This window comes from Podarcis filfolensis (genome assembly GCF_964270895.1).
Source record: "Podarcis filfolensis genome assembly, chromosome: 6".
In the NCBI taxonomy this organism is placed as follows: Eukaryota; Metazoa; Chordata; class Lepidosauria; order Squamata; family Lacertidae; genus Podarcis; species Podarcis filfolensis.
Window position 1 is genome coordinate 6,954,370 of NC_139609.1, and position 27,907 is coordinate 6,982,276.

Sequence of the window (27,907 nt, forward strand, 5' to 3'; positions counted from 1 at the left end):
ACACTGTTTACCTTCCCACCGGAGCGGTACCTATTTATCTACTTGCACTTTGATGTGCTTTTGAACTGCTAGGTTGGCAGGAGCAGGGACTGAGCAACGGGAGCTCACCCCGTCACAGGGATTCAAACCGCCGACCTTCCGATGGGCAAGCCCTAGGCTCTGTGGTTTAACCCACAGCGCCACCCACATCCCATGCCAAGTAATTATCGGATACTAAACCCTCTGGTCCAAGATACTCCCAATGCATCTACTAGTGAAAAACTCCTAAATGGATCGAGTGTTCTTTTGGGGGGGGGGGAGGGGAGTTCAAACAAAACCCCCAAATATTTCCTATTGAGTTATTCTTAAATTCAACCTGTATAGGTAAACACAGTGAAATATCAGGGCAACTCCAACCTAGACCTTGAATATGTTCTACATAAATAACAGAAACTGGGAATCAATCCCACTTGGTTGAGTTAACTCCTTTCCATGTACTGAACCAATAGTTTAACAGAGCTGGGAGAATTCCAAGTAGCCACTAATGCACAACCCTCCATCTGTGTCCAGTGCCAGCTACAAGCAGGAGCCAAAGGCCTTCTGGAGGTCACCCTCCTCTTCAGCGTTTGGGCTTGGGGAATTTCTTCGTTCGTGGCTTAGGAGTGCTGGGCTGTGAAGGTGATTCAGTTTGTTCCTTAACGACGACTTCTGCAACGACAGATACACAGCAAGAAGCACTTAAACACTTACATTGTCAACACCTAGACAATATGAGAACTAGTAGCTCAGAGAAACCTCATACTCTACTCTGCAACAAGTCCAGGTTTCAGTCCAAGCATAGCCTTGAGGGAATCAAGACCAAACCCAGCTGCCCAAAGAATGGTTATGAACAGCATATGCATCCACAAACCCATGTTTGTCATGTTCACACTTCATAAGTATACCTGTTCTCAGTGGGAACCTCATCCATAATGGGAATATTCCAACAGAGCATTATGTGCTCAACCCCACTTATTTCAATGATCTAAGACACACCGATCTCTGACATGTACACAGTACTTTGTTCAAAGTAAATCAACAATCCTGATACGGCCAGTATCACGCTGCAGATGAGCAGCTTAGGCTGATAAAAGCTTGCTCGGAACACCAATTGGGTTAGGTAAGAGTTCAACTAGGACTTCCCTGCTCACATTCTGAGCCAGTGCAATGCAGTTTGCTTCTTCAGCTCCCTGGGTTGGTTCATAACATGCATCTTCATTACTTCATGATTGCAGCATCAAGTGAATTATGACATGTGAATTATGAAATTATTATGCAACGAAGAACTTTCCTTTCACCCCACAACACACTGCTTTTCAACAGAAACATCATCTATTCAGGCCAGAGCTACACATGTAGCAGATTGAGGATGCATAATGGGTTGTGCCACTTCAGCAATGCAGATGGAAGAATGGTCTTCTTCTTCTTTGGCGATCACTCATAGCTGAGTAAGATTGTCTTCCATGAACACGGTCTCAACAGTGAGTCCATAAATGACTGTGGAGGCCAATTCCAGATCCACACGTCCTTCCACAGTGGGGACATAGGTTTCCGGGCGGGAGTTGATCATGGTGTGGATTTGCCAAGCATGCCTTCCTCTTAGCACATTTCTCCCTTGCGTCCTGAGTTCGAGTGTCTTCAAAGCGGATGACACCTTTGGTAAAGGCTGTTCTCTAATTGGAGCGCTCACAGGCAAGTGTTTCCCAATTGTTAGTGTTTATACTACATTTTTAAAGATTTGCTTTGAGACAGTCCTTAAACCTCTTTTGTTGACCACCAGCATTACGCTTCCTATTTTTAAGTTCGGAATAGGTTTCTGAAAGTGGAAACCTAACACACCAGGGAGAAAAGTTCTAGATTAGTCCATTCCCTGCTGTGCTAACATTCTACTTACAGGATACACTTTATAATAAAGAACAACCAAAAAGGTGATTTTCCTGGCTGCAGTTTGTAGTGGCACAGTCCAGTCTACTACCTCACCCTCCTGGGCAGACCAGGTGACAGCTGCCAGTCATCAAACACTAATCAAGAACAGATAAATCAAGCAACCGATACACAGGTGTGAACTAGGCCTCTGTTTGTTGCCCGTGTGGAAAGGATTCCCCTATCAGACTCAGGAGATGGACTGGGCAAGTCAGCTAATTCTCAAGTTACCATTTTTAAATGGAGAAATAAACAGCCTGCTGTTATTGAGGGGGCGGAAATGAAAAGACCTTCAAACAGCAAACCATCTCTCTCCCCAGCCTGCCTTAGGTACAGCCTATCATTTTGATTCTTGCAACCTTCAGGGAGTAGTAATGATGGGGAAGTGGCTACACATATTTACTTACTAAGAGCAGAAACAAAGGAACAGAAAGGCATCTGGGACAACTTCTGCAGTAACATTCCATTTCTGACTACGGCTGGAGAAGGGGGAAGATGGTGGGTTGTATTCAAAGTAGTGCCAAGCCAAGCGTTCTGCCAGAGCCTGCCCTCTAGTTCCCCCCAACCTTCCAGAGCAGATTTGGGGATGTCATGGGGAGGAGGAATCCCATTGCGCTAGCACAACGTATTTAGCACAACCTGTATCTGGGAATGTTCTCCGCTCTCCTACAAAAGCACACTTCCTGTACATTTTTTCCCCATTGTGTGGTAGGCAGCGTGGAAATATAATACATGTAGTCTGAAATGGCACAGCTCAGCAAGAGCTGCAACACGTGACTTCCCTATGCCTGTTTTGTCTATTTTGAGCCATTTCGCAGCAGCAGCAGCATACTCAATTATACCACCCAAATGTATGCTTGAGACGTAAGTGCAGCCAATCCTGGTTCTCCGACACATTTGTACCTTGAACACACGTGAGCCTGCAAACCAGTTTATCACATTCACATTTTATGTTTCCAAACGTACGCCTAAACCTGTGGTGCATAAAATTGCCTTTAAAATTCCAGGGCATTTTTTAGAGTCTACAATTCCACCTTTCAAGTCTTTAGCCATACCTGCTTTGAGTTTTGTTTCTTTTTGTTCAGAGTCCTTCAGCTTTGGTTGCTCACCCTCCATGTTCTGGATTTTTGCCAGAGCTTCTTCCAAGTCCTCATGAAGGACTTCAGATTTTTCCTCAGCTTGCTGTGCTCGCTTTTCAGCCTCTCTGAAAGAGCAGGTGCCAGAAAGAACTCATAGCCCTGACCAGGCAGGAAACCAGTTAAACTAATGTGATTTACTCTAGCTGGTCGCTTCCTACTGTGAAAAATACATTTTCTCTTGCTTCTTCATTCCCCAAAATGTTCCTAACAGCCAATACTACCTATGTAAGAATCCGCACCTGATTAATACATTTCAAGTCTCTAAAACCTACAGGAGAATCTACTCCTAGCACTTCAAAACCACATGAGAACTCACATATCACTAAAGGTAAAGGCAAAGGACCCCTGACAGTTAAGTCCAGTCACGGACGACTCCGGGGTTGCAGCGCTCATCTTGCTTTACTGGCCAAGGGAGCTGACGTTTGTCTGCTGACAGTTTTTCCAGCTCATGTGGCCAGCATGACTAAGCCGCTTCTGGCGAAACCAGAGCAGCGCATGGAAACAATGTTTACCTTCCCGCAGGAGCGGTACCTATTTATCTACTTGTACTTTTGGGTGTGCTTTCAAACTGCTAGGTTGGCAGGAGCTGGGTCCGAGCAATGGGAGCTCACCCCATCATGGGGATTCGAACCGTCGACCTTCCGATTGGCAAGTCCAAGAGGCTCAGCGGTTTAGACCACAGCGCCACCCGCGTCCTATTTCTGTTTAAAAATGGAATGTGTTGCAGCAGAATAGACACCTGCAATCACATAGGCCACCTGTTCAAGATACCCTGCAGTCTCTAATCTGCACAAGAATGCACACATCCATCCATCTCCTCCCTGTGGTTCTATACTCACACGTGTCGCTCTTCCAGAATTTCCAGTGATGCCAGCAACTCAAATTCCTTCTTTGAGGCCTTTGTGGTCCACTGGCTGACATGCAACTCCCTCTGGAATAAGAAGAGTGAATAACTTATAGGAAATGAAAGGAAATAAATCAACAGGCTACTTTCTGTCTCAGAACTGGCATACAGAAGTCCCTGGCTCAAATCTTGCCTCAGCTATGAGCACACTAGGTAGCCTTAGACAAGTGATGCTCACTCATCCCTTACATCTTCAGAATGGGGATAAAGATAATTCTGGCCTACCTTACAGGGTCATTGCACTGTTTTATTGACAGAGGCACAGAGTTGGAAGTTGCCATTACTCTGCCTCTGAGAAGAAAAGGTTTATACAGGGCACAATTGCCTGAGAATATCTCCTGTAAAAACCCCATAACGGTGTCCGTGCACCACTGTCGTTCTTTTCAATGGGGCCAGTGCAGGAGAACTTCCCAGATCTGTTTTCCTGCTGTAATAGTGTGTTGTAGTGGCCATAGAGTTGGACTAGGACATGGGAGTCCAGAGTTCAAATCCCCACTCGGCCATGAAGCTCACTGAGTGACTTTGGGCCAGTCACTGCCTCTCTCAGCCTAATCTGCCTCATAGGGGTTTCATGGGGATTAAATGAGGAGGGGGAGAACCATCTATGCCACCTTGAGCTCCTTGGAGAAAAACGGTGGGATATATTGGTCCACTACCATTAGTATTGCAAGATTGTCATGAGACCACTTGGACTAAAATTGTCAACCGAAAGCTCTACTTTTCTGGTTTATCACCACAACAGTTATTAACATTCGGCTTCAGTAAAGCAAATAATTTAATTAGACAGTGCCTATATGACACTGAGCAACAGAATAATCTGGCCAAAATAAGGAAATTTTGTCCATGGTATGATTATTTCCCACCTAGTCACTTTGGCACCCTATTTGCAAAATGTAACAATTCCAAAATACAGACGCGCTTTCACTTTCGCAAGATTGAATATACTGCCTTTGGCTGTACCCGAGGGTCGATTTCAAAAAATACCACTGGAAAAATGGTTATGTCCCTGTAGAGATGGCAGTATTGAGTCAGTGGCTCATATGCTTCTGGCTTGCACTCTTTATAAAGATTTGAGGAGTGAGGTTATTACCCCTCTATTACTGTCCATGCCAGGTCACTCAACCGTTCCTACTGCATCCTTTCTTTTAGCAGATCAAGATGATCAGGTGACAGCAAAAACTGCAGGGTTTTTAGTGGGGACAATTAGAATAAGATCTATTATTTGATTATTGATGTAAACCCCCTAATGTATTTTCTATAGTTAAGTTTTTACCTCTATCTTCAGTACATTTTATTTGATTTTATTGCTATGGCTAGTGGCTGATGCAAATAAAGATTCTTCTGCTGCAAGGTGGGATATAAATAACTAACACTGAGATCCTCTCCTCTAAAGCAGCTGCCACACCTTCTTCCAAATAGACACACCTTTCCAGAGAAGAGCTATCTATTTATACGTACATACATACCCGTGACACTGTGATTTCTTGCACTTGCATGGTTTTGACATACACATTAGAATCATCACCAATGTATCTGACTGGGTAAGTGACCGCAAGACTCTTGGCCTGCTCACCAGTGCTGGTGCTGGGCACAGGCGGCTGTTCCTGCAAGGACAAACAGAAGGAGCAAGGGGAAATGGAAGGACCACACAATGCAATGTTTGTTTCCTCATCATCAAGGAAACTTATCACACAAGAGACTCAGATATTGTATGGAAGGATCATGATGATCAACACCAGTCCTTTTCCCCCCCTGGGGGTACTCAACAGTATGCAGTATCACCAGCTTTTTAATGGATATGTTAAAAGTGTGGCACTTAACTGTAACAACTTCATGGTGAGTGCCGGCACCATTTTTTCTAGAAAAAAAGCTCTGATCAACACAATCTTCAATTATTTTCATATTCTACATAAGGCTACGCTGTCAATTGTGGTTCAGGAGCTCCTGGAGTCAGTGTTCACAGCAGTGGTGGAGGAACCCTCTCCGGCACCAGGGGCAGGGCAGACCATACAAAGTGCGCATGTGCGGCATCCTGTTTGGACTGCACATGTGCGGTGAGCGTATGGGATGCTGCACATGTGCAGTCTGTACGGGCAGCCACTTGCACGCAGCATCCATACGGGCTGCTGCTTGCACGGCGACCGTACAGGCCGCTGCACAAGCGGCATCCCATACGGAGTGCGCACGCGCGACAGCCCATACAGACACCCGTATAGATGGCACGTGAGAGTGGCAGCCCATACAGATGCCGCGCAAGGGGCACCCATATGGACTGCGCACGCCCTTGGCCACTCTACAGCTGGGGGGGCCAGGGGCCATCTTGTCACCCGCCCCTCCTGCTCCCCCCCTTCCTATGCCCCCGCTTCACAGACCATGCATGAATTCTGGGGCTGATTCTCTGCTGCTGGAGAATCGGAAGCATATACACTCTTGGCTTATCCACTTTCCATATTTAAACATGCTCAACCACCCTTGAAAAGAGAATCCTCAGCACTTCATCAAACTACAGTTCCCAGGATGCTTTGCGAGAAAGCTAAGTGGTATACAACTTTGTAGCATAAAGTTTCTGACTCAAGCAGACACTTTATGACCAACAGCTGGAGAAAGGGGGTGCCTTTCCTTTGTGCTGCATTGCCCACAGTCCTGCCTATGTTCTGCACCAGAAGAAACCGGAATCCAGAATCTGTAGCAAGGAATTCTCAGTTCAGTGACCAGTATTTACTGGCATCAAATTCCAATTCCTCAGATTTTTCAAAGCTTTTGCAATTTTTCAGGAAGTGATCAAAGAGGGAGGTGTTGGATGTATGATCAGAACAGCAAGGAATTTAAGTCACAGAAGGGGAGAACGCAAAGCATTAAATGGGCAGTTCACACATATCCATCAATGTGATGCAGCCAACGAATACCCCATTGCTCCTGATAATATGTAACGGAAGCTTATCACGCGGGACGTAGTTGTAAGAAAAACAGCCACGTTGCCAGCCCCATCCATGCAATCTGCTTCCTCCACACTACCAACCCAGGGGCCCAGCAGTGATGCCACTCCTGACACCATTAACAACTTCTGCGTGGCCTACTGTGTGCTTTTTCAGGTAGCATCCACCATATGTCTCCAATCTCTTCTCCATAGTCATGAGGGATAGATATATATTTCTTCTGTTTGTAAACTGCAGGCTTCCCTTTTCATGATGTCAAAACTTCCACCAGATAGCAATAAACACACGGCCATGAGCCCCAGCGAAAAAGAAAGAAGCTCCGAAAGAAGAACGTGTCCAGAGGAAGGCAACCAAAATGGTCAAAGGCCTGGAAACGATGCCTTATTATGAGGAACGGCTAAGGGAGCTGGGCATGTTTAGCCTGGAGAAGAGGAGGTTAAGGGGTGATATGACAGCCATGTTCAAATATATAAAAGGATGTCACATAGAGGAGGGAGAAAGGTTGTTTTCTGCTGCTCCAGAGAAGCGGACACGGAGCAATGGATCCAAACTACAAGAAAGAAGATTCCACCTAAACATTAGGAAGAACTTCCTGACAGTAAGAGCTGTTCGACAGTGGAATTTGCTGCCAAGGAGTGTGGTGGAGTCTCCTTCTTTGGAGGTCTTTAAGCAGAGGCTTGGCAACCATATGTCAGGAGTGCTCTGGGGGGGGGGGGGACTTCTGGGGTGGCGCCACCGGCAATGGCAGACTCCCTCTGAACCGGAGGGAAGAGCTCTGCGGGAAACGGGTCTTCTCCGCTACGGCGAAGCAGGGACCCTTTCAAAAATCACAGGCGGATGAAGCCTGTGAACATGGGACTCGGCGGGCACCTTTAGCGCCCCCCAACTCGCTAAGGAACCCACCAATGGGCTCCGAAGTGAAGAGGGGGAAGCGGCGTGGTGCTGAGAGTCAACGGCTATTTCCGTGGAGCGAAGCCGCATAGCCGTTGCCAGAGAGCGCTGCCTTTTTCCTGGGACAATCTGGACTTTAAAATAAGCACCCGTGAGTACTTAGATTTTGAACAATTGGACATCAAACAAGGACTAGCGAGCAGAAAAGAATTGGATTTTAAAATACCTATTTTAATTTGGTACGGAACGGGAAGGTCTAAACAGGAAGTCAGCCTTCCGTTCTTTTGTAAACAGAATAAAGCAAAGACAATATAAACTAGAGCTAAGAAAATCGTCTCTAAAGGACTGGATTTCATCATTTATAATTGTGGAACCCCCCTTTTGACAGCAGGAAAGGGGGAGGATCATTTTTAGATTGTTTAAAGTGAATTTAAAGTAAAGTAACTTTCCTCCGTCCTGATACTGGAGCGGGGGTGTCAGGACCAACGTTTGAAGTTCACTGACCAGAAATAAGTGTTTTTGACAGATAGTGAAAAGAAGAGAAACATAGTGATTCCAATGTTCCTTTTCGCATTTGAAAGGAATAAATATTGACAAAGTATTTTAAAAGGGGAAACTCTGTTGCAAGAACAAATAGAAGTTTTCCCCCTAGAGGGAGACTGTGAAACTGTAACCAACTCCAGGGAGTCGGCAGCTGTTATAGATTACAATCGTGGGAACAGACATTTGACCTTGCAGGACAATGTATTCAGAAACCTTGTTGTGTGTCTTTTATAAAACAAATGCCCTACTGGAACAATTACACGAAAAGGTGAATTGGATGGCGACCTCGGCTAGAAATTTGGAACAGGCAGTGGGAAACTTTGAACAGGCAGTGGGAAAATATGTGGAGCCCACTCAGGAATTAAATCAGGAGTGTGTCTTGACAGAACAGGCCCAACAGGAATATGAGCTTTCGAACTTGACAAATGAACTTGGAAAAAGCCACATTTGGAAAGAAAAAGTTTGGTTTGGCTTGGAAATGGGGGGCTGGATTGACCCCCCTATGCTGAAATGTCTGGACTTTTCAAATGTGGCAATGGGCCGTGAGATGTTTGGGATTGTGGGGGCTCCTAATCTTGGAGGGTTTTTGAAACATGCTGTTAAATACCATATGGAATCTAGTGTTGAATATGGAAAGGGGGCTGATCTGTCTAGAAGGGTTAAAAATATTGCCAAGCTGGAGCTATCACGAGCAGGAGACAAGGGAAAATACAGCTACAAATATGAAGAAGAGCTGCGGAAGGGACATGGAAGAGACTTGAGGGCCTCGGATATAAGGTTGCCAGGTTAATGAGCTAGATCGACGTGATAATAAGGACTGACAAAACCCGGAACCAGGAGGAAGGGATGCTGGATGAAGATTGGACTTGTTTGTATTTTTTTTCTCTACCATTAGAACTGTTTTATAAAATTGATGAACATTAGGAAAATGTTGGAATGAAATTACTTAGCTTTAGCAAAAATGTTGAAAGAATTATGAAAGAATGTTATGGTTATGAGAAGCTGGTAAGGACAAGATTTAAGTTGGCTTTAGCAAAAATGTTTAAAGAATTATGAAAGAATGTTATAGTTATTAGAAGCTGGTAAGGACAAGATTTAAGTTTTAAGCTTTAAGCTTTATCTTATTATAGAAAGATAAGACTGAAACAGATTAGGGTAATGTAATGACAGAATATTATGAAATATGGAAAGGATTTGCTGGGATAATTAACAACTAGGATACAAAGAAAGGGAGGAGGAGGAGGTCTAAGAAAGAAGGTAATGACAGTTGAGGATTTGGAAATAATGAATTTGTTTTTTACATGTTTTTAATTGTTTGTGATGTATTGTTGTATTTTTTTTCTTCTTTTTTCTCTCTTCTTTCTCTTTTTTTTGGTTTGAATTTGCATTTGTTTTTGTCTATATTTTATTTTGTAACACTTTGAAAATTATAATAAATATCATTTTAAAAAAAAAAGGAGTGCTCTGATGGGGTTTCCTGCTTGGCACGGGGTTGGACTCGATGGCCCTTGTGGTCTCTTCCAACTCTATGATTCTATGATTCTATGAAGAGGGACAGCTTTGTACATTTGCTAATGGAGATGCTCACCTCTGCTTCTAACACTTGCTTCTGTTCCACTACTTCCTGATCTTTTAGAACATCCACAGCTTCTTTGTCTTTTTTCTCTTCCTCCACAGATACATCTGTGGTGGAGGAGCTCTCCACTCTCTGCTCCGGACGAGGAGGCAGCTGTCGTTTCAGTTGAAGCACCTGCAAAAAGGTTGCAAGTGAAATTCTCCTTCTGAGCTATCGCCCTGTGCCAGAAGAGAGGTGGAGGGCGGGGGAGAGAGGGAGAAAAAATCCCCACCACCACCAGTCACACCAAAGGTTATTTCTAACCCAACCAGGCCAACCAGGTCTTCTTAGCTGATTAAAGTGGTGGGAGTGGTCTTCATCCCAGACAGGAGGAGGTTGCAAGTTTCAATCCAATCCAAGCACTCTGTCTGGAAAAAGAGAGAGCGAAAGAAGCAACCAATCACCAAAAGGGAAATACAATGGTACCTCGGGTTACAGACACTTCAGGTTACAGACTCCGTTAACCCAGAAATAGTACCTCGGGTTAAGAACTTTGTTTCAGAATGAGAACAGAAATCGTGCAGCAGGGGCGGGAGGCCCCATTAGCTAAAGTGGTACCTCAGGTTAAGAAGAGTTTCAGCTTAAGAACGGATCTCCAGGACGAATTAAGTTCTTAACCCGAGGTACCACTGTAAAAACAATTGCCCTGTGGTGCTCTTCCAGAGGGCTCAAACAGAGCTGCTTATGTTGAACTATGCTTAGAGGAAGTTGTACAGTGTTTTGCTTAGCATATGGCTCTCCATTTCAGCTTCCCAACCCAAATGGGCAGTAGGTGGAGCTGGATTTTGTAGGGGGCCAAGGATTTTTGAGAGGTCCACCATTAATCCCAGCCATTATCTTCCCTGCAAATGCATACTGTGACCTGTCATTCACACCTGTACTATCATCGATAGGTCCATGTATTTGCTGCCTAGGGAGTAACAGCCTTTGGATTGGAAAAACCTTGCCCTAATTGCAGGTGTGCTGTGGTTGCTTGTGTTTGTGTAACACCCACCAATGAAAAACACTATTTCTTACATTCTCAGTGGTACTGTTGTCATAAATGAAGATCAAGAGGGATGACTATTAAAGGCCCGCTAAAACCTGAAGTCCCATTGGGCCAATGCCCTGCCCCTACCGCTATCACTATGCAACATCTCCTCCAGAGAGCCCCAGCGTTCCAAAATCCCAGTATCTCACCCGGGAATTCAGTCTTTGTGAATTCTGACATGAACTGCACTGATCCACATCTATAAGACTGATTTGATTACTAGAACCTATTTCTTTGTTATATTTGTTTCCTGCCTTTCCACCAAATGAGTTGACTTTCACACAATAGAGTTCAATGCGACTTACCTCTGAGCAGACATAGTTAGGAGTTTAGCCTGTGCTCCTAAGACTCATTCCAACTTCCTTTTTGTTTGGAACCAGCTATTTCTCATATCACAAGGCTTATGAATTTGCTGCCCTGAACTCCTTTGGGAGGAAGGGCAGGATATAAATTCAATAAATAAATAATCCCATCTAGAACCCACTTGCCTGAGAGCAAGCCTCATTGAACTCAATAGGACTTACTTCTGATAAGACGGGATTAGGCCTGCTCTGTTAGGCTTCTAATGTCAGTGTGGGCACACTTCCGCGCCCTTCAATTCCCAGCATGCAGTAGCAGCAGCAGACTGTATAAACACACAATATTGCGCAAAAAAAGTTTGCACACTGCAGAAGACATGACTGGCAGGGATTAAAAGGCTTAGTGAAACTCCAGGTTCTGGGAACTGTTAAGAAACAGTAGGTGCCTTGCGGAAGTGAAGTTGCAATTGCCTCACAGAGATTTACAGGGTAATCTCATGCATGTTTATACAAGAGCAAATTTCACTGGGTTCAAAGGAGCTTGCACGCGAGGAACGTGATCAAGTTTCTGTAATGTTATTACGTAACGTTCACAGCTTTGGAACAAACAAACAGTGGTGTCAGTCAATGCTGCTTTCATTCACACGAAGTGAACCTGGTCCTGAAAATGAGAGAAGATGTGAAGAGCAGCAATTTTTGCACCTGTTTCCGTTTCCATAGGAATCCTCCAACATCCCTAGTGATGTCGCAAAAGCAACATGGACCAAAGATAGACATGATTGTGCCAACCCTACTTGAGACTTTCCAGACAACCCAGCCTCAGCCTACTTTCCCACTCAGCCTGAAGCGGCCCAGACCTTACTGCATGCCTTCAAACAGCCCACACGTCTCTTTTCCAATCTATTTCACAAAAATGGCTCACAGAAACATGAGACTCCTATCCTCCCTTGCTGATGGCTGCCATAATTGACACTACCACAAATTTTCAGCCTTTTCTTCCTCCTGCCTAGGGAGGAACGTGAAATATTGGGGGTACCTTCCATGTGCCGTCATGATTTCTGTGACACTACTGGGCTCAACTGCAGACTTTTTCTCTTCCTCTCCAACTAGGTACCCCCTTAACAGCACCGGCCCAGGCTGGATCCTGGAACTTCCTGAACAAGGGTCACCACAGCCCGGATCGGCAGTGTTAACAGAGTTCAAATTTCACAATGCGTAAGAAAAACCACTTAACTGAAAATTGGCTGGGCTTTAAAAAGTACGCACGGCATTGCCCGTGGGCAACTGTGAGCAAGCCATCTTTAAAAGTAGGCAAGAGGTACATAATGTACCAAGATGTACAGAAATTTTGGTGGCAGCTTGTTAACCGCAGAACCCTGTGGCTTTTGTGTGGCTGGAATGATGCCTACTCTGCAAAAGTTAAGAGTCACAAGAATCCCACTTGTCCTCTTTCGCCTGCGGCCCCATCCACCCCTGGAATGCGGACCCTGGAAAGCTGCCCACAGGAGAATGTGAAAAATGTTTCCCATTGCTTACATGCAGACATGGGGACCGCAGAACTATGCGTACAAGGACCCTGGCCCAGAAGCAGCACTTGGCACAGTGGGGCCATGAGCTCGAGAAGGCCCGTCAAAGCGGCTGATCCTCTCCTTTCTGTTTGCTTAGTGTTTCCTTTTTGGTCCAGTGCTCAGCAAAGAAGTGACAGGCTGAAGCTGCCAAGAGAGACACTGACATCTTTATCACCCCAGAATGCCCCGGGGTTCTGATGTCGTGCCCAGGGGTATTCTGGGACAATAAAAATGGTGGCGGCTGAAGCCATATCACACAGCAACTCTCTTCTCATCGCTGGGCTGGCTGCCATCCGGCATCCCCATCTGACCTAGAAAGCTCACCAGAGGCTGTGAATGAGGGACAGCTTTAAGCCCCACACTGAGAAGTGCCCAGCAGCTGAAGTCATCTCCCTTGCTCCAGAGAGCCTTTGCGGACTGTGCTGAGGCTTGAAGGCATTCCAGGGTAATAAATAAGGCAGTGTCATGGAAAAAATACTCAATTTTGAACAGCAGCTGATAAATTCACATCATCACCATCACCATAATCAATATAGCAGCAGCAGGAACAGCAACAAAGACCATCTTAGGGTTTGAAATATTGTGAAGGCTTTAGAACAAGTAGAGTGACCCAATCAAGGAACTATTTCACTTATTCAATGACCAACTTCAAAACCAAAAATAGTAGGATGGATTTGGACAGTGATGCACAAAAGGCAAGAGACCACATTTGGTCTCGCTTACCTTGATCCTCTCTAACTGTTGCAATTCATGTTCTGCATCTGGTTGAAGAGTTACCATCTTCTGGCGTGTTATCGTCGCTACCATCTCTTTGCAACAGCTGAGGAAATACATGATGTCACTGTACCCACAGCAATAGGTTACAGCACAGCAATGCCACTTTAATATGAGAAAGCCAGTTTCGTCACGTTCCTTCTGTCATGAGGACCATTTGCATTTGAAGTTTACACATGAGAAAAGTGGGGCAACTAACTGTAGGCAAGGTGGGGGGGACTACTATTTGAAAGCCAGGAATTACTTGTTTCAAATCTTATCTCTGTGAATTCTCTAGGAAGCCCTGAAAAATGTCAACCCGTTATCTCAGCCTCCGTCCCCATTCTGCCTTCTGAAATATGAGAATGATAATACTAATCCTAACTAACAGCATTGATCAGGATTTCTGAGAGAATGTATGCATTGAGCACTCTGTCTGACGTGCTCAGTGCCATTCTTATTGACATCATTATATGCTCAGTATAATTATTAGTAATAATTATCATTAAATCGAGGACACAAAATCTTTCATTTTCTAAGCAAGTTTTTCTGATGAGCATTATTCTGGCAAATTAGACCTGAAGACATGCCAAGAACAACTTTACCTGCTTCCCTCTCTGCTATATCTATATCTAGAGAGATGGAATGGTGTCTGTTTGCTGTCTGCAATCCTGGTTTTGGCTTCGTTGCCTAGATTTCTGGGAGAGTCCCCAGAAGGCTTGCTTAATAACCCAGATGAATTTTAGTATGTATAGAATATTTTCAGTGTGTATGAAAAGCTTTACATACATCATCTTATGGCAATCCTCACAGCAACTAGATAGGTCAATATTATGGTGTCTAATCTTGCAAGGGAGGGCTGAGCTTGCCTAAGGATACCCAGTTCATCTCAACTGCGAGAGTCAAAACATCTCCTAGGCAACACCACCACTACCACCATCATCATCATCATAGGTAAAGGTAAAGGTACCCCTGACCATTAGGTCCAGTCGTGGCCGACTCTGGGGTTGCGGCGCTCATCTCGCTTCCGGGTCATGTGGCCAGCATGACTAAGCCGCTTCTGGCAAACCAGAGCAGTGCACGGAAACGCCGTTTACCTTCCCACTGGAGCGGTACCTATTTATCTACTTGCATTTTGATGTGCTTTCAAACTGCTAGGTTGGCAGGAGCTCACCCCATCGCGGGGATTCAAACCGCCAACCTTCTGATCGGCAAGTCCTAGGCTCTGTGATTTAACCCACAGCGCTACCTGTGTCCCTTTTAATATAATAATAATAATAATAATAATAATAATAATAATAATAATAATAATAATTTATTATTTGTACCCCTCCCATCTGGCTGGGTCTCCTCAGCCACTCTGGGTGCCTTCCAACTAAAATTAAAAATACATTAAAATGTCACACATTAATACCTTCCCTAAACAGGGCTGCCTTCAGATGTCTTCGAAATGTCAGGTAGTTGTTTATCTCTTTGACATCTGATGGGAGGGCGTTCCAGAGGGTGGGTGCCACTACCAAGAAGGCCCTCTGCCTGGTTCCCTATAGAACCAGGTGGAACAGGTGGGGCTGAGGCACTAAAACACCCCCCCCCCCGTTCTGCGCAGTCCACACTGACTTGCCGGATGATTTCATGAAACACTATGTTGTAGATGTTCTGCTCCACCTTAAGCACCTCCAGGACATTGTGCATCTTGGGAAAGAGGCAAGAAAGAAGTCGTGTTTTTTGTAGAGCTAAGCATGAGCTGTTTCATACTGCCTTTATTGTCGTCATTGGGGGTTTTTATTGTTTTTATTTCTAGGCACCCTTGAAAGTATTTTTATTGAAAGGAGGCATATACATTATTTAAATTAACAAATGTTGTATTTTTATTTTTTTTAAATAATATTTATTAAAATTTCAAAGAATTACAAAAGTAAAAGAAAATAAAACAAAAGTGCAAAATACAAAAAAAATACAGAAAAATGAAACAGTTAAAAACAAATCAATTTTTCCACATCTTATCTTTCATTTGCTTGTTTCCTTGACCTCCTCACACCTCCCTTTTTTGTGTTCTAGTTCAATTAGTTAATTCAGCAAATCCTTTCCATCTTTGTTTTTATCTTAATAATTTATCTTAGTATATTGTAACTTTACATTCTCACCTGTTAATCCATTTTTACATACTCCTTTGTAACATTACTGCTAAAACCACATAACTTAATTCCAGCATCCTTCTAACATTCCTTAATTTTACAATGTTTCTGTAGATAGTCTTTAAATTTCTTCCAACCTTCTTCTACTGACTCTTCTCCCTGGTCTCGGATTCTGCCAGTCATTTCTGATTTAAATTAACAAATGAATGCCAGTCAGTTAAATGCCTCAGTCATGTTCTTCATTTATCAGGTGGATAATATTTTTAAATCACAAATGTGTTTGCTTGCATATATGTTTGTCCCTTATCTTAAATACTGTATTATTAAAGAAAGCAGTGAAAGTGCTAACAAACCTCCCCTGCCATTCTTAAAATGCTATGTCTGCCTTTGCCCTAAATACTAGATTGCATGTTGTACTCCAGTATATTAATTCTCTCCATCTGATAATCTAAGATTACTCCCACTTATTCTTTCAGTTTGACAACACAACAAGAAGTCTCTTAATGGCAACAAAGCACCTGGTAAGTCAGGAAAGAACTATGTACAAACTCCACAGCAATATTGTGTCATAGTACATGAATCCAGGACAAGGCCAGTGAAACACAAGACTGCCTCAGTGACACAGAAAGCTTTAAACCAGGAAGAGCAAGATGAGCAACAGCGTTAAGAAATCAGTAACTGGTGAGCATGGATCGTATCAGGATCCTCAGGACCTGAGCACCCAATGCATTAGTGGCTACTATTTCTTGACACCTTAAAAAGCTAAAGGTAAAGGGTAAAGGACCCCTGACAGTTAAGTCCAATCATGAACGACTCTGGGGTTGCGGCGCTCATCTCACTTTACTGGCCGAGGGAGCCGACGTTTGTCCGCAGTTTTTCCGGGTCATGTGTCTAGCATGACTAAGCCACTTCTGGCGAAACCAGACCAGCACACAGAAACGCTGTTTACCTTCCCACTGGAGCGGTACCTATTTATCTACTTGCACTTTGACGTGCTTTAGAACTGCTAGGTTGGCAGGAGCTGGAACCGAGCAACGGGAGCTCACCTCGTCGTGGGGATTTGAACCGCCAACCTTCCGATCGTCAAGCCCTAGGCTCTGTGGTTTAGACCACAGCGCCACCCGCATCCCACCTGGACACCTTAGAGAACTGCTAATAGAAAAAGGCGTTAGTCAACCATGCTGGCAAGCTGCATGTAAGTTCAAAGTATGCAGGAGAAGAATGACATTATGTATCATATGCAGTCCCCCTGCGTCTTGGGGACTTCAGTGAAGACCTGCATCACATACAAAAGGTAATCAAATGAAAATGTGAATAATTTAAGCTAAAAGTACACAAGTCTCTGGAGCGCCCGCAATGACCAGGGCCATGGTATGTGCCACGGCTTGCTCTTGGAGCCTCCATTTCTTGCTATTACGTTCCCAGTGACTGAAGGGACACCAGCTGCCTGCTTTTGCACTACCCTGCCTTTAAATAAATTATGTTATGAGGGAGCAAATCTTTATTCTTTGCCTTCTCGGAATCCACACGAACCTCTGTTTCTGACAGAACAACTGGCACAAAATGTTCAGGAATAGAGTGCTCGACTCTGATTTTCAACCTGCTGATTTTCAACCTCCCAGTCAACTGTTCCTAGTAAGCATGTGTAGCCAGAGTGGGAACCCTAAACCTATTCCCAGTGTCAACCACTTTGTGGGGTGCATGGCTGATTCTTTCAACTGATTCTGCTTGAAAGCAAAGAATCAAGAGTGCACCAGATTCTTCCTTCATAGCCTGGCTTTAATTTAAGCCATGGCTGCAGCAGAAAAATGCTCCCTTGCAGGTGCAACTTAAATCTAAGCCAGGGATGCAAAGGAAGAATTGGGGGTGCCCTGAGAGTGAACTCCTGCTTCTTTCTTTGCATCAAAAAGTCAGTTCTTTTTGAATGTGGCACCTTTTTCCGTTGTCATGGCAAGGCAATGAAAAAGAGTGCCAAGTTCAAAAAGCGATGATGACTTGGATGCAAAGGAAGAATCGGGAGCATACTTAAGAGTGCATTGCCAATTCCCCTTCCTTTAGCCAGAGCTGCAGCTTGAACTCTCATATATGACGCCAGATCTAGGGGAGGTGGGCATCGCTTGCCTCAAATGGCTGGGGGACAGCCTCTGAGGTCTGGCAGGCCTAACGGGGCCCATAAACTAGAGGTTCACCAGCAATGATGTACAGTATAACTAGAAGTGGGCTATATCAAGGAGGATGAGATTGAATCAGGATTGGTAGGAATTATTTACCTGTGAAACCCCTGTTACGCCAACATCCTTATTATTTGTTCCAGCCCTTTCCAGCATGGTGTCCATCACCTTCATCAGCTGCAGGACCTCCAGCCTCCCAGACGGCTTCCTAACAAGGCAGCAGGAAAGGGACACACCTCTGATTCACAACACCTTCTATAGCATGCGCTACAAAAGCATCTTGATTCAGAGTGTCACTCACATGGATGGGAAAACCCGCAGTCTGTTTTCATCGTCTTCAAGTAGGGTTGTATATTTACTGCAACAGATTAATAATGATGATGTTAACAGCAATAGACTACTGTACTTGAAAAATCTCTTTGGACTCTGGGATTCAACCATTTATTTTATTTTTATTGTATAAATTTAAAAATACAGTAGACTAAGAGACGGGCCACTCTGTTGCAGGCAAGTGAATTAATTGAAGAAGTTCTCTGTTACAATGAGACTCACGGTGACATAAAACAACTACAATGAACCTGAGTAAGGAAAAGCGTGGGGCTGGGGAATGGTAATCTAGTATATATTTCTCATGAAGATGGGGCCCAAATGAAGGGCTAGGCTAGATGAGATTATGCATCCATGTTTGTCTTTGTTCTTTTCCCACCTTGTGTCATTCAAATTTATTTTCCTTCCAGTCTTAACTCCAGTACAAGAAGTGAATCAGGCTGGGAGAAAAGTGCCAGATCAGAGATGCCCAATGGGCAGAGTGCAACCCTGATTCACGCTTTCAAGCCCTAATTCAGATTTCTGGCCTCTGGGCTCTGTTAATCAATCCATAGTAAACAAATCTGCTTGCAGTTTCCCTCGTTCACATCTATGTTTGAGATTTTTTTATTTAAAAAATCTAATTCTGACTGATGCAACGCAGGAGCAACTAAAAGAAGTGCAGGAACACTCACTCATCATAATACTCCAAGCGCAGGACACCTCTGTTCTTTAGAATATGAAATTCCTCTGGAACAAGACTGTCTGCTATACCTGTTGGCTAAAGACAGAACAGACAGAGAAGGTCTTAAAATATGCTACTGAGACATAAGGAATCCACATACTCCCAAGAGGATATGTAGAGCTGTGTTTTTATACAGGCACACACACCTCCACTTAATGTGCATCCCACTTGCACACGACCATGTTTATGTGGATTGCCACGAAATAAATATATAGACTTGCTTTCCCTTGCTGGAGGCCTCGGCTTGGTTTACAACTGCCTGCTTGTTTATTTGCCTGCCTGCCCATCTGCATGCCTGCCTTCTGGCTGGGGCAATTATTCAGATTAAGTGCTTAACCATTTTTAAGAAAAACTGTGATTAAGTGCTACAACTGCACAGGACTATTATGTACAGCCTAGAAGTCAGTGGGTAAATGTTTTCTAACAGATTTTTTTTTTCAGCCAAGCAAAATAAATAGGCAAATGCCATCTCAGACTCCTTGTGGCTTTGGGGAGTGAATTTAGCAAGCTTAGAAAACCATGGTACACAAAAATGGTAAAGTCCTCATTTTCAATTCCCACTGCTCATTCCAGATTTAAAATATTATGCTGGGTGGGGGAAAAATTCAGAACACTCTAGTCAATGCTCAGCTCAAAATCCATCTTGTCTCTCAGCATTCTGAAAATTTGTAAAAGCTGTTTCCTGTGTTTAAAGTTATCACAGTTTCTCGATACAGAGTCAGATTCAACTCACAAGTTTAGTTGCAGTGGGTTCCTGCTGCTGCAAATTTGTTGAAGTTTTGTGAGAGACAGGAGTTGGGGGAGGATTCTTTGCCTCTTTCTCAGCAGCGAGGTCATACAGAAAAGAGACATCCCTTAAAAACACAAAGAAAACTATCACTCAGTTATGAAGGCGAAACTGGTCCACTGTGCAGCCGCCACCTCTCTTCTGGTTATCAAGAATTCACTAAGTATCTGATCCAAAGGCAAGTCCTTTGCCATTTCAACCCAATAGTGTGTCTACCACTTTCTGCCAGAGTGTTCTGCCTCAAAACCCTTGCTGCAGCAACAATCTTCCCATTTTCCCTGAGTACCCTGATTACGGTTAGCCACCCTCATATAACACAGAAACATAGAATTGTAGAGTTGGAAGAGTCCATGAGTTCTTTCTGATGTAGTCAGAATCTCCTTTCTTGTAACTTGAAGCCATTGGTTCAGGTCCTACTCATGTGACAGCCCTTTAGATATTTGAAGATGGCTATCATATCTCCTCTCAGTCTCCTCTTCTCCAGGCTAAACATACCCAACTCCTCAATTGTTCCTCATAAAGCTTGGCTTCCAGACCCTTGATTATCTTGGTTGCTCTCATCTGCACACATTCCAGCTTGTCAATAGCCTTCTTAAGTTGTAGACACAGTACTCCAGGTGGGATCTGACCAAGGCAGAATAGAATAGAACGCAGGTAGCGTTGTGGTCTAAACCACAGAGCCTAGGACTTGCCGATCAGAAGGTTGGCAGTTCGAATCCCTGCGACGGGGTGAGCTCCCCTTGCTTGGTCCCTGCTCCTGCCAACCTAGCAGTTCAAAAGCACATCAAAGTGCAAGTAGATAAATAGGTACCACTCCGGTGGGAAGGTAAACGGCGTTTCCGTGCACTTTACCTTTTTTATGACTTCACTCGATTGGGACACTACTGTTGATGAAGCCTAGAATACAATTAGCTCCCCCCCTTTTTTCTTTTTTTCCTGCTGTAGGACACTGTTGACGCATGTTAATCTTGTGATCTACTAAGATCCCTAGACCCTTTTCACACATACTACTGGCAAACAAGGTGTCTCCCTTCTTATATTTGCGCACCTCATTTGTTTATTCCTGCCTGCGTGTAGAACCTTACAACTGTAGAACCTTACATTTTCCCCTATTGAAATTCATTTTGTAAATCTGGGCCCAGTTCTCCAATCCGTTAAGGTCATCTTGAATCCTGGTTCTGTCTTCTGCCTTGGCTGCCCCTCTCGGTTTGGTGTCACGTGCAAATCTGATGAGCCTCCCCTCAATTCCTTCATCCAAGGACAGACCCCTGCAGCACCTCACTTTTAACTTTTTCCCAACATGACAAGGAACCATTCATGAGCACTCTTTCGAATCAGTCAACCAGCTACACATCAGTTAACTTTGCCCAGCTTCTCCACAAGAATATCATGGGGGACTGTGTCAAAAGCCTTACTGAATGAAGATACACTACATCCTAACGCACCAAGTTTGTAACTTTATCAAAAAAAGAAAGGAGATTTGTCTCACATGACTTGTTTTTCAGAAACCCAGGTTGGGTCTTAGTAATCACAGCATTCTTTCCTAAGTGTTCACAGACCAACTATTTAATTATCTATTCAAGGACCTTTCCTGGTGTTGATTTCAAGCTGACTAGTTGGTAGTTACCTGGGTCTTCTTTCCCCCACTCTTTGAAGATGGGGACAACATTGCCTGCCTCCAGTCTGCAAGGACCTTACTTGTTATCCAATAACCCCTGGCTATTACCAATGCTGGCCCAAAATATTTTGCCGCCTGAAATGAACCCCAAAAGGTGCACCAATCAGATGCTTATGGGAAGACCACATGCAAGTTATGAGTACAGCAGCCCTCTCATGTTATTGTTCCCCAGTGACTGGTATTCAGAGACATGAATGGGGCAGGGAACCAGATGGAGTGATGGAAGAGGGAGGGGGGAAGCAGACTCTGCAAGTGATCAGTTGAGAACTCTGGCAAGGAGGAGGGAAATCATGGTGGTGGTGGTCTCGAAACGGACAGTGCAATGGAACAGAGGGGGGAAGTGCACTGCAACCAATCAGTTCAGATCTTTTCCAAGAGCAACAGATTACTTGATGGGAAGAGGTGGAGAAAGAGAAAGGGGATGACAGAAAAAGAAAGAGAGAAGACCTGCCTGCTTCTTGCCTCTGCTCCCAGCCACTTTTGGTCTACCAACCACCAACATCTACCCTCTAGCGGATTACTCTCAGCGGAAGGCAAACTCCTTCATGGTTTCCCCTATCCCTGAGTTAAAATTGAACAATGTATTGACAAGGAGGGTCTTGAAAGGGCTGGTTCTCAAACAGTGGTGGCCACCGCTTTTGCCAAGTGCGCCACAAGTTAAACCCATGTGTGAAACAGAGCCAGCTTGCTGAATGCTGAGCAACATATGCAGCCTCCCGTGCACTGGAATGGTTTGGCTCTGTGGGTGCAGGCAGCAGCATGAGGAAACAGGCCGAAGTGCAAACTCTAGGCCAGCCTTCCCCAGCCGGGTGCCCTCCTACGTTTTGGAGTACAACTCCCATCATCCCTGATCACCAGCAGAACTGGCTGGGCCTGATAGGGGTTGCATCCAACAACATCAGGAGGGTGACAAGTTAGCAAAAGCTGCTCTAAGGTCATAGCTTGGTTCATGGGCATTCCTGCTCATCTCCAAGCACACCATCACCTCGGGTTAGCCACTCTTGTCTAACATACTTAATGGACGTTTCCCTAGCACTCTCCTTCAGCCTTGCACTGTGCCTCCCAAATCCTAGGACTGCTACCGGTTATTGCAAAGAGGCATGTGACGTGCCAGGGCCCTATTAATTCCATTCTATTACCTTCCAGCTCCTGTGAGGCAAATCGGATGCTCTATCAGATATCGAAACTTGTTTCTGCGTATGGGATGTTGCCAGACCCCATCAGTAGTACGAATGCACCCCTGAAGAGTGAACAGAAAAGACTAGTTCAAGAGGTTCTTCGGGATCAGGTGGTAAGCACAGACTACATCTCCAATACTGATAAGCCTAATGACACATTACACACAAATGCACATAGCAGAGAGACCCTGTCAGCTGTTTCTTCTAAGACTTAGATGAAGCCTTTTCATGAGCTGGCGAGAGATGCATGTGAAATATGCATCAAAAACAGGAAGGAGAACATGCAAAAGACAGATGCGATAAAGGGATGGGTTCTTTATTTATACAACATGCCCAAAGCATGTTCATTTGTTTCTTACTGAACCAATCTCAAAAGTTTCTGTTGCTGAAAGTAGTTTGTGATATGTATAAGTAACAAAAGCTGAAGTACTAAAATCTCCTTAATAAAACTCTAAGTTGCCTTACAGTGCCAGTTCTTTGGCCCAACTACTGTTTCTTGCCTCCCCCACCATTCAGTGAACTTCAGGTTCTGAAGCATTTCTCATGCCACCATGTTCCAAATACAGGAATGCTCCCTCTTGCAAAGTGTTGTCCTAAAATACTGATGTCTATGTGCACCTGGCATAATTCGCAGTCACCAACAGACATCTATAGCAAGTGGGTTTTGTGGCAAATTTTGTATTTAAAAAGCAAATATTCATAGACTGGAAATGAACTTATGCACCTGAAAGTCTTTTATACTTTTTGTTTTCTTGGGGGGTCTTAAAACACTGGGACAGGGGATTGGGTTGCCAGCAGAGGTCAGTGCAACAAAGATCTCTTCTGGGATGAAATCACGCTGTAAAGATGTGGGAAGAGGCTTTGAACTGTCTAATGCACCTGACTTGTCTCTTAACTGAGGAAGTTCTAGAAAAAAGGAAGAAACAGAAGAGTAACTGTTAATATTTGGTGGTGGCAGCAGATTATCTCTACCCACCGCCCCCCAAAAAACCCTTAAAGCTGACAATTCTATCACACACATTTCATGTTAGTGCTCAAGAATAACATAAAAAATCCATATTTATGCCTAATATAAACTGGCCTTCGAGTAAAATTACAGAAGCCCCTGCTATAACTGTTTAGTAGGAGCATTGCTAAAGGAAGAAAGAAGCAGCAGCAACAGAGAAAATATCCACTTACATACCATGGGCGTAGCCAGGGGGGTGCAGGGGAGTGCAATTGCACCCTCAATCAAGTAAAGAAATAAATATACTTAACTAACTGATCAATGGCATCACAGATAACTCAGTTCTAGCTGCCCCCCACATAAAGACTGCCACCCTAAAATAAATCCTGCCTACGCCCATGTTACATTCGCAGAGTTCTTACTTTACCACAGAGCTTCCCAAACTGTGTGTCGCAACACGTTAGTGTGTCAGTTGAAGTGTGTCATATGAGCAGTCCCCGCGCTCCTCCCGGGGCTGGAAAGGGGTCAGTTTAACCTCTGGTTTGCTAGTAAAATTGAATTACTGTGTCATGAAATGATGCATGTCTAAAAAATGTGTCACCAACATGAAAAGTTTGGAAAGTTCTGCTTTACAGGTACACGATACTCAGAATTTTTAAAAGGTGCTTGGAGCACTCAAAGACTCACATGAGAGATACGTTGTGATATGTTTTTAATTTCTGTTCTTTGATCAAACTGCAACATCTATGCACTGAAAAGAGCCATGTGGCAGGACTGAGAGGACCCGGGCAAAGTGCTGCCCATGCTCCATTGGCAGTGCACAACTGTCCCCTCTTCTTTGCCACTGTCATCATTCTGCACCCTCCCAACACCACCACAAGTTGCCAGATGTTCTGAGGAAAGGATTCCTTTTTGTTTATTTTCCCCATTTCAAAATGTTGTGCAGCAATAGATTCTCTGTTCAGCTAAGCATCACCCAAACTGGCTCCAGCCAAGCATGCAGGCTCAGCAGCACACCTGCTGCCAAACCGTCTGTGCTTTTTAGATAAGAAGAAAGGCACGCTTCCCAACGCTGCCTGATAAGCTGGCAGGGAATGGTGGAGCAAATGCCAGGGCTGCCCGCTGCCCTCTTGGTTTCCACAGAAGAAATTCTGAGGAAACTGCGGAAACCAACATGGCAGCAGGTGTAACTGCAGCTGGCTCAGAAGGCACACTGACTCCTAGCTAAACGGGAGAAGGATGGGTGAGAGGTTGACAGGGAAGCAGAGAGCAAGAATGATGGAAGCAAATGGGGGTTTTATTTTATTTATTTTGAGCACCACCTGCTCTTCCCATTACTCCTCTCTCCTTGTTGACCAATCTTTTCTGTGTGTGCCTGTAACTTACAACCCATCCAAGTCTTTGTGAAACGATGGATCTACATGCAGAGACAGAACAATAACAGCAAATCCATAGCACAGATATTAATTCACACAAGGTTGGCTTGTTTAGCTAGTAACCACTGGCTCCTAGTTCACACGCAATCATGGTTTTAGTTAAACCATCACACGTAAACACACCCTAAAAGTACATCACTCTTCTCAACATTTTTTGCCTTTTTGCTCATTCCTACCAAGTAATGCTAAGGTGCGAGTAAGGCAGACCCTTATAAAATCCCAGACTATCAAATGAAACAGGGGGAGAGAAAAATCACTCAAGATTTAGAGGAAAATAATTTGATATGGGACCAGTGGAGACTGAGAGTTTTTCAAGCCTATCATAGGGACATAGGAAGGTGCCTTATACTAAGTCAGATCCAGTGGCCCATCTAGCTGATACTGTTTTCTCGGACTGGCAGCAGCTCTCCAGGATTTCAGGCAGGTGGCATTGCCAGGGAGATGGAGGGAGTGAGCCTGGGTTCTTCTGCATGCAGGGCAGATGCTCTACCTAGCTACAGCCCTTCCCCAAATTATATCAGTTTTTAATCTGCAAAATTTGTGTGGTTTTTCTCAAGGAAGCAATTTTATTCTAGAAACTCTATTTCCTCAGCACTCATTGCTTTGTGACTCCACCTCAAGCATTGCATCCAACTGCAGTTTTGTTTTATTTCTGTAAACTGCTTCAATATTTTTAGATGACAGCGTGGTACATAATTTTTGTTATAAAGAAATAGTGATGTGTGGAACAGGGTTACCAGACTCTAACCAGGTCACTTATTACATAGCACTTTTACCCACACTAACAGCAAGCAACAGATTGGCCTCCCCGATGCCCGCAACATTTTGTGACCATGTGTTTCATTCTAAGGGTTTTTAAATTCTTTAACAAATGAGCACCCTGCCACTAATGAAGAATTGGTTTTTTAAAAAAATATTTTTAAAAGTGTTAAACATGAGTAGCGCTGACCGTTCCTGGCTTCAACACCAACTTGGCATTTCAAGAATTATGCCCCCCCTAAAAGTTCAGGGTTGCTTAACTCCTCCTCTACCAACGCTAAAGTATTATAATTTGATTTTTAAGTCTGCAGCAGGGCTAGTTTCCTCACTTAATCCATGGCATGGTCAGGATTTTAAAGTGATGATGGACTCACCAAAGGTTTAGGACTACATACAAAACCAAGGGAAGATAGCCTTAGTTAGACATTTTCTCCTCCAGTTATCTTAATTATTGGAAAGCCACTTCTTTAAATGATAAGCAACCATATGTACAGAGGCATATTAGAAGATACCTATAGAAGAGGTGGAAGAATTGATATTCCTGCTATAGGCAGTAACAAACAGCAGACACAAGGGATTCAGGTCCAACCACTTCTTCTTAACCTGATCCCCACATGTCCTACTTCCTTGTCTCTGATACACTCCTGAAGGACCTGTTCTCCCCATGCACTCAGATGGCAACAACCGCATACCTTGTTAGGCCCAAAATGTGCTTGAACTGAACCAAATATTAACAGTCCTACTCCTACAAATACATCACAGTACTTTCAGGAATCCAAACACTGCAGACAGAGGCAGTCAACAAAACTCAACCCTGGCTGCAGCTATACGTTACTGAACAACCTGCTGCAAGATTTACCGTTACTATCCTTGCTGACAGATACTAAGGAAGAAGCATCTCTCAGTTTTTTGTTTTCTTGCTTTGAAGTAGATGGCGGCACAGGAGCGAGTCCTTTGTTTGCAGACATGACAAAAAGTTGATTTTGGCTGGCTTGCTCACTGACTCACAGATTGTTGGCTGCTGCATGTATCTGGAAGGGATATATAACCCACATGGATAGACTGTATCACCGCGATGGATGTGATTCAATTTCAGATTTGGTTTAAGAAGATAGCCTGGGGGAAAGGATATAAATTGCAGGAGGCACACACTGTGTTCCTACATTTCCGCTTGCGCTGCAAGCTGCTCCATCTGTGGCAGTTAACCCAGTTACAAGGAAGAAGTTGGACTCCTGCAGTAGAGAGTCACTTGCCATCAAGATTTACTCCGTTTCAGACCACCTTTTCCCTGTAAAACTGAGTAGAGAGAGGCATGAATACTGTCTTAAGATACATGTATTTGTTTTGAAATGGTCAGTAGATTTAGGGAAACAGCAAGAGGAGGGAGCACTGAAGAATAGGGAATAGTGTGAGGACATTTGGTGGGACTGTTTTGTTTCTATTTTAGTGCTCTGTGTTTTGCTTTTAAAATACAACCGAGTAGAACCCCCAGAGCCCCGTTTCCCGAGACCGCACCTTTCCTTCTGCCAGGGATGGGGAAGTTTTGGGGGCTGCCTCTCCCCACATCCCTCCCCAGGGCTGAGCGGAGTCGGGAGTCTGCCCCCCCCCCTGGCTCTGCACTCCCGACCCAGGCAGGCCACTTCGTCTGCTGCCTTCAGACGTGCTCTGGATCCGGTCCTGATCCCCATTCTCCGCTCTCACCTCCGCAGAAGCTTCGCGGCCTCGGGGCTGCCGGAGGGTCAGTCCGCCCGCTGCATGGCGACCCCGCTGTCCTGAGGGGGAAGGGCGCACGTGTGAATGGCCTCCCGGGCAGCTCCCCTTCTCCCTTCCCTCGCCCCCTTCCAGGAGGACTAGAAGCCCCGCCGGGAACTGGCCTCGACCCCCCCCCCCCGGAGCACCTCGGGGGAAGAAGCGGAGGAGAAGCGGCGGCTCCCTTTACCTCTCTCCCTTTAGCTTCCCCTCGGCGTCTGTTGCCATGGGAACCGCGCGCGCCTCTGGCAGGCGTCCCTCGCAGCGCCTGACAGGGCAGAGGCCGCTTCCGCCCAGAACTTGCGCCAGGCGCTCCCTGCTTTCATCCCCGCTATCCGCCGGCTTCTCTCTCACGCGCCCCATTTTAGAAAGGTGGTTTTGTTTTGTTTTAAGGCACC

At 44.6% G+C, this 27,907-nt stretch overlaps 1 protein-coding gene across 1 annotated transcript; it reads right to left on the reverse strand.

The window, feature by feature from the left end:
- Positions 1 to 453: 453 nt before the first annotated feature.
- Positions 454 to 27,612, reverse strand: LOC310765261 (uncharacterized protein). The gene is given in 17 exon segments (XM_083620036.1): positions 454 to 687; positions 2,997 to 3,145; positions 3,920 to 4,011; positions 5,451 to 5,588; positions 9,943 to 10,140; positions 10,239 to 10,256; positions 10,260 to 10,337; positions 13,590 to 13,781; positions 15,180 to 15,311; positions 18,025 to 18,133; positions 18,227 to 18,283; positions 18,927 to 19,012; positions 19,710 to 19,830; positions 22,581 to 22,681; positions 23,344 to 23,525; positions 26,620 to 26,791; positions 27,462 to 27,612. Coding segments are annotated over 16 exon segments (1,851 nt in total). The 5' UTR covers positions 26,729 to 26,791; positions 27,462 to 27,612; the 3' UTR covers positions 454 to 598.
- Between the last annotated feature and the right edge of the window lie 295 nt (positions 27,613 to 27,907).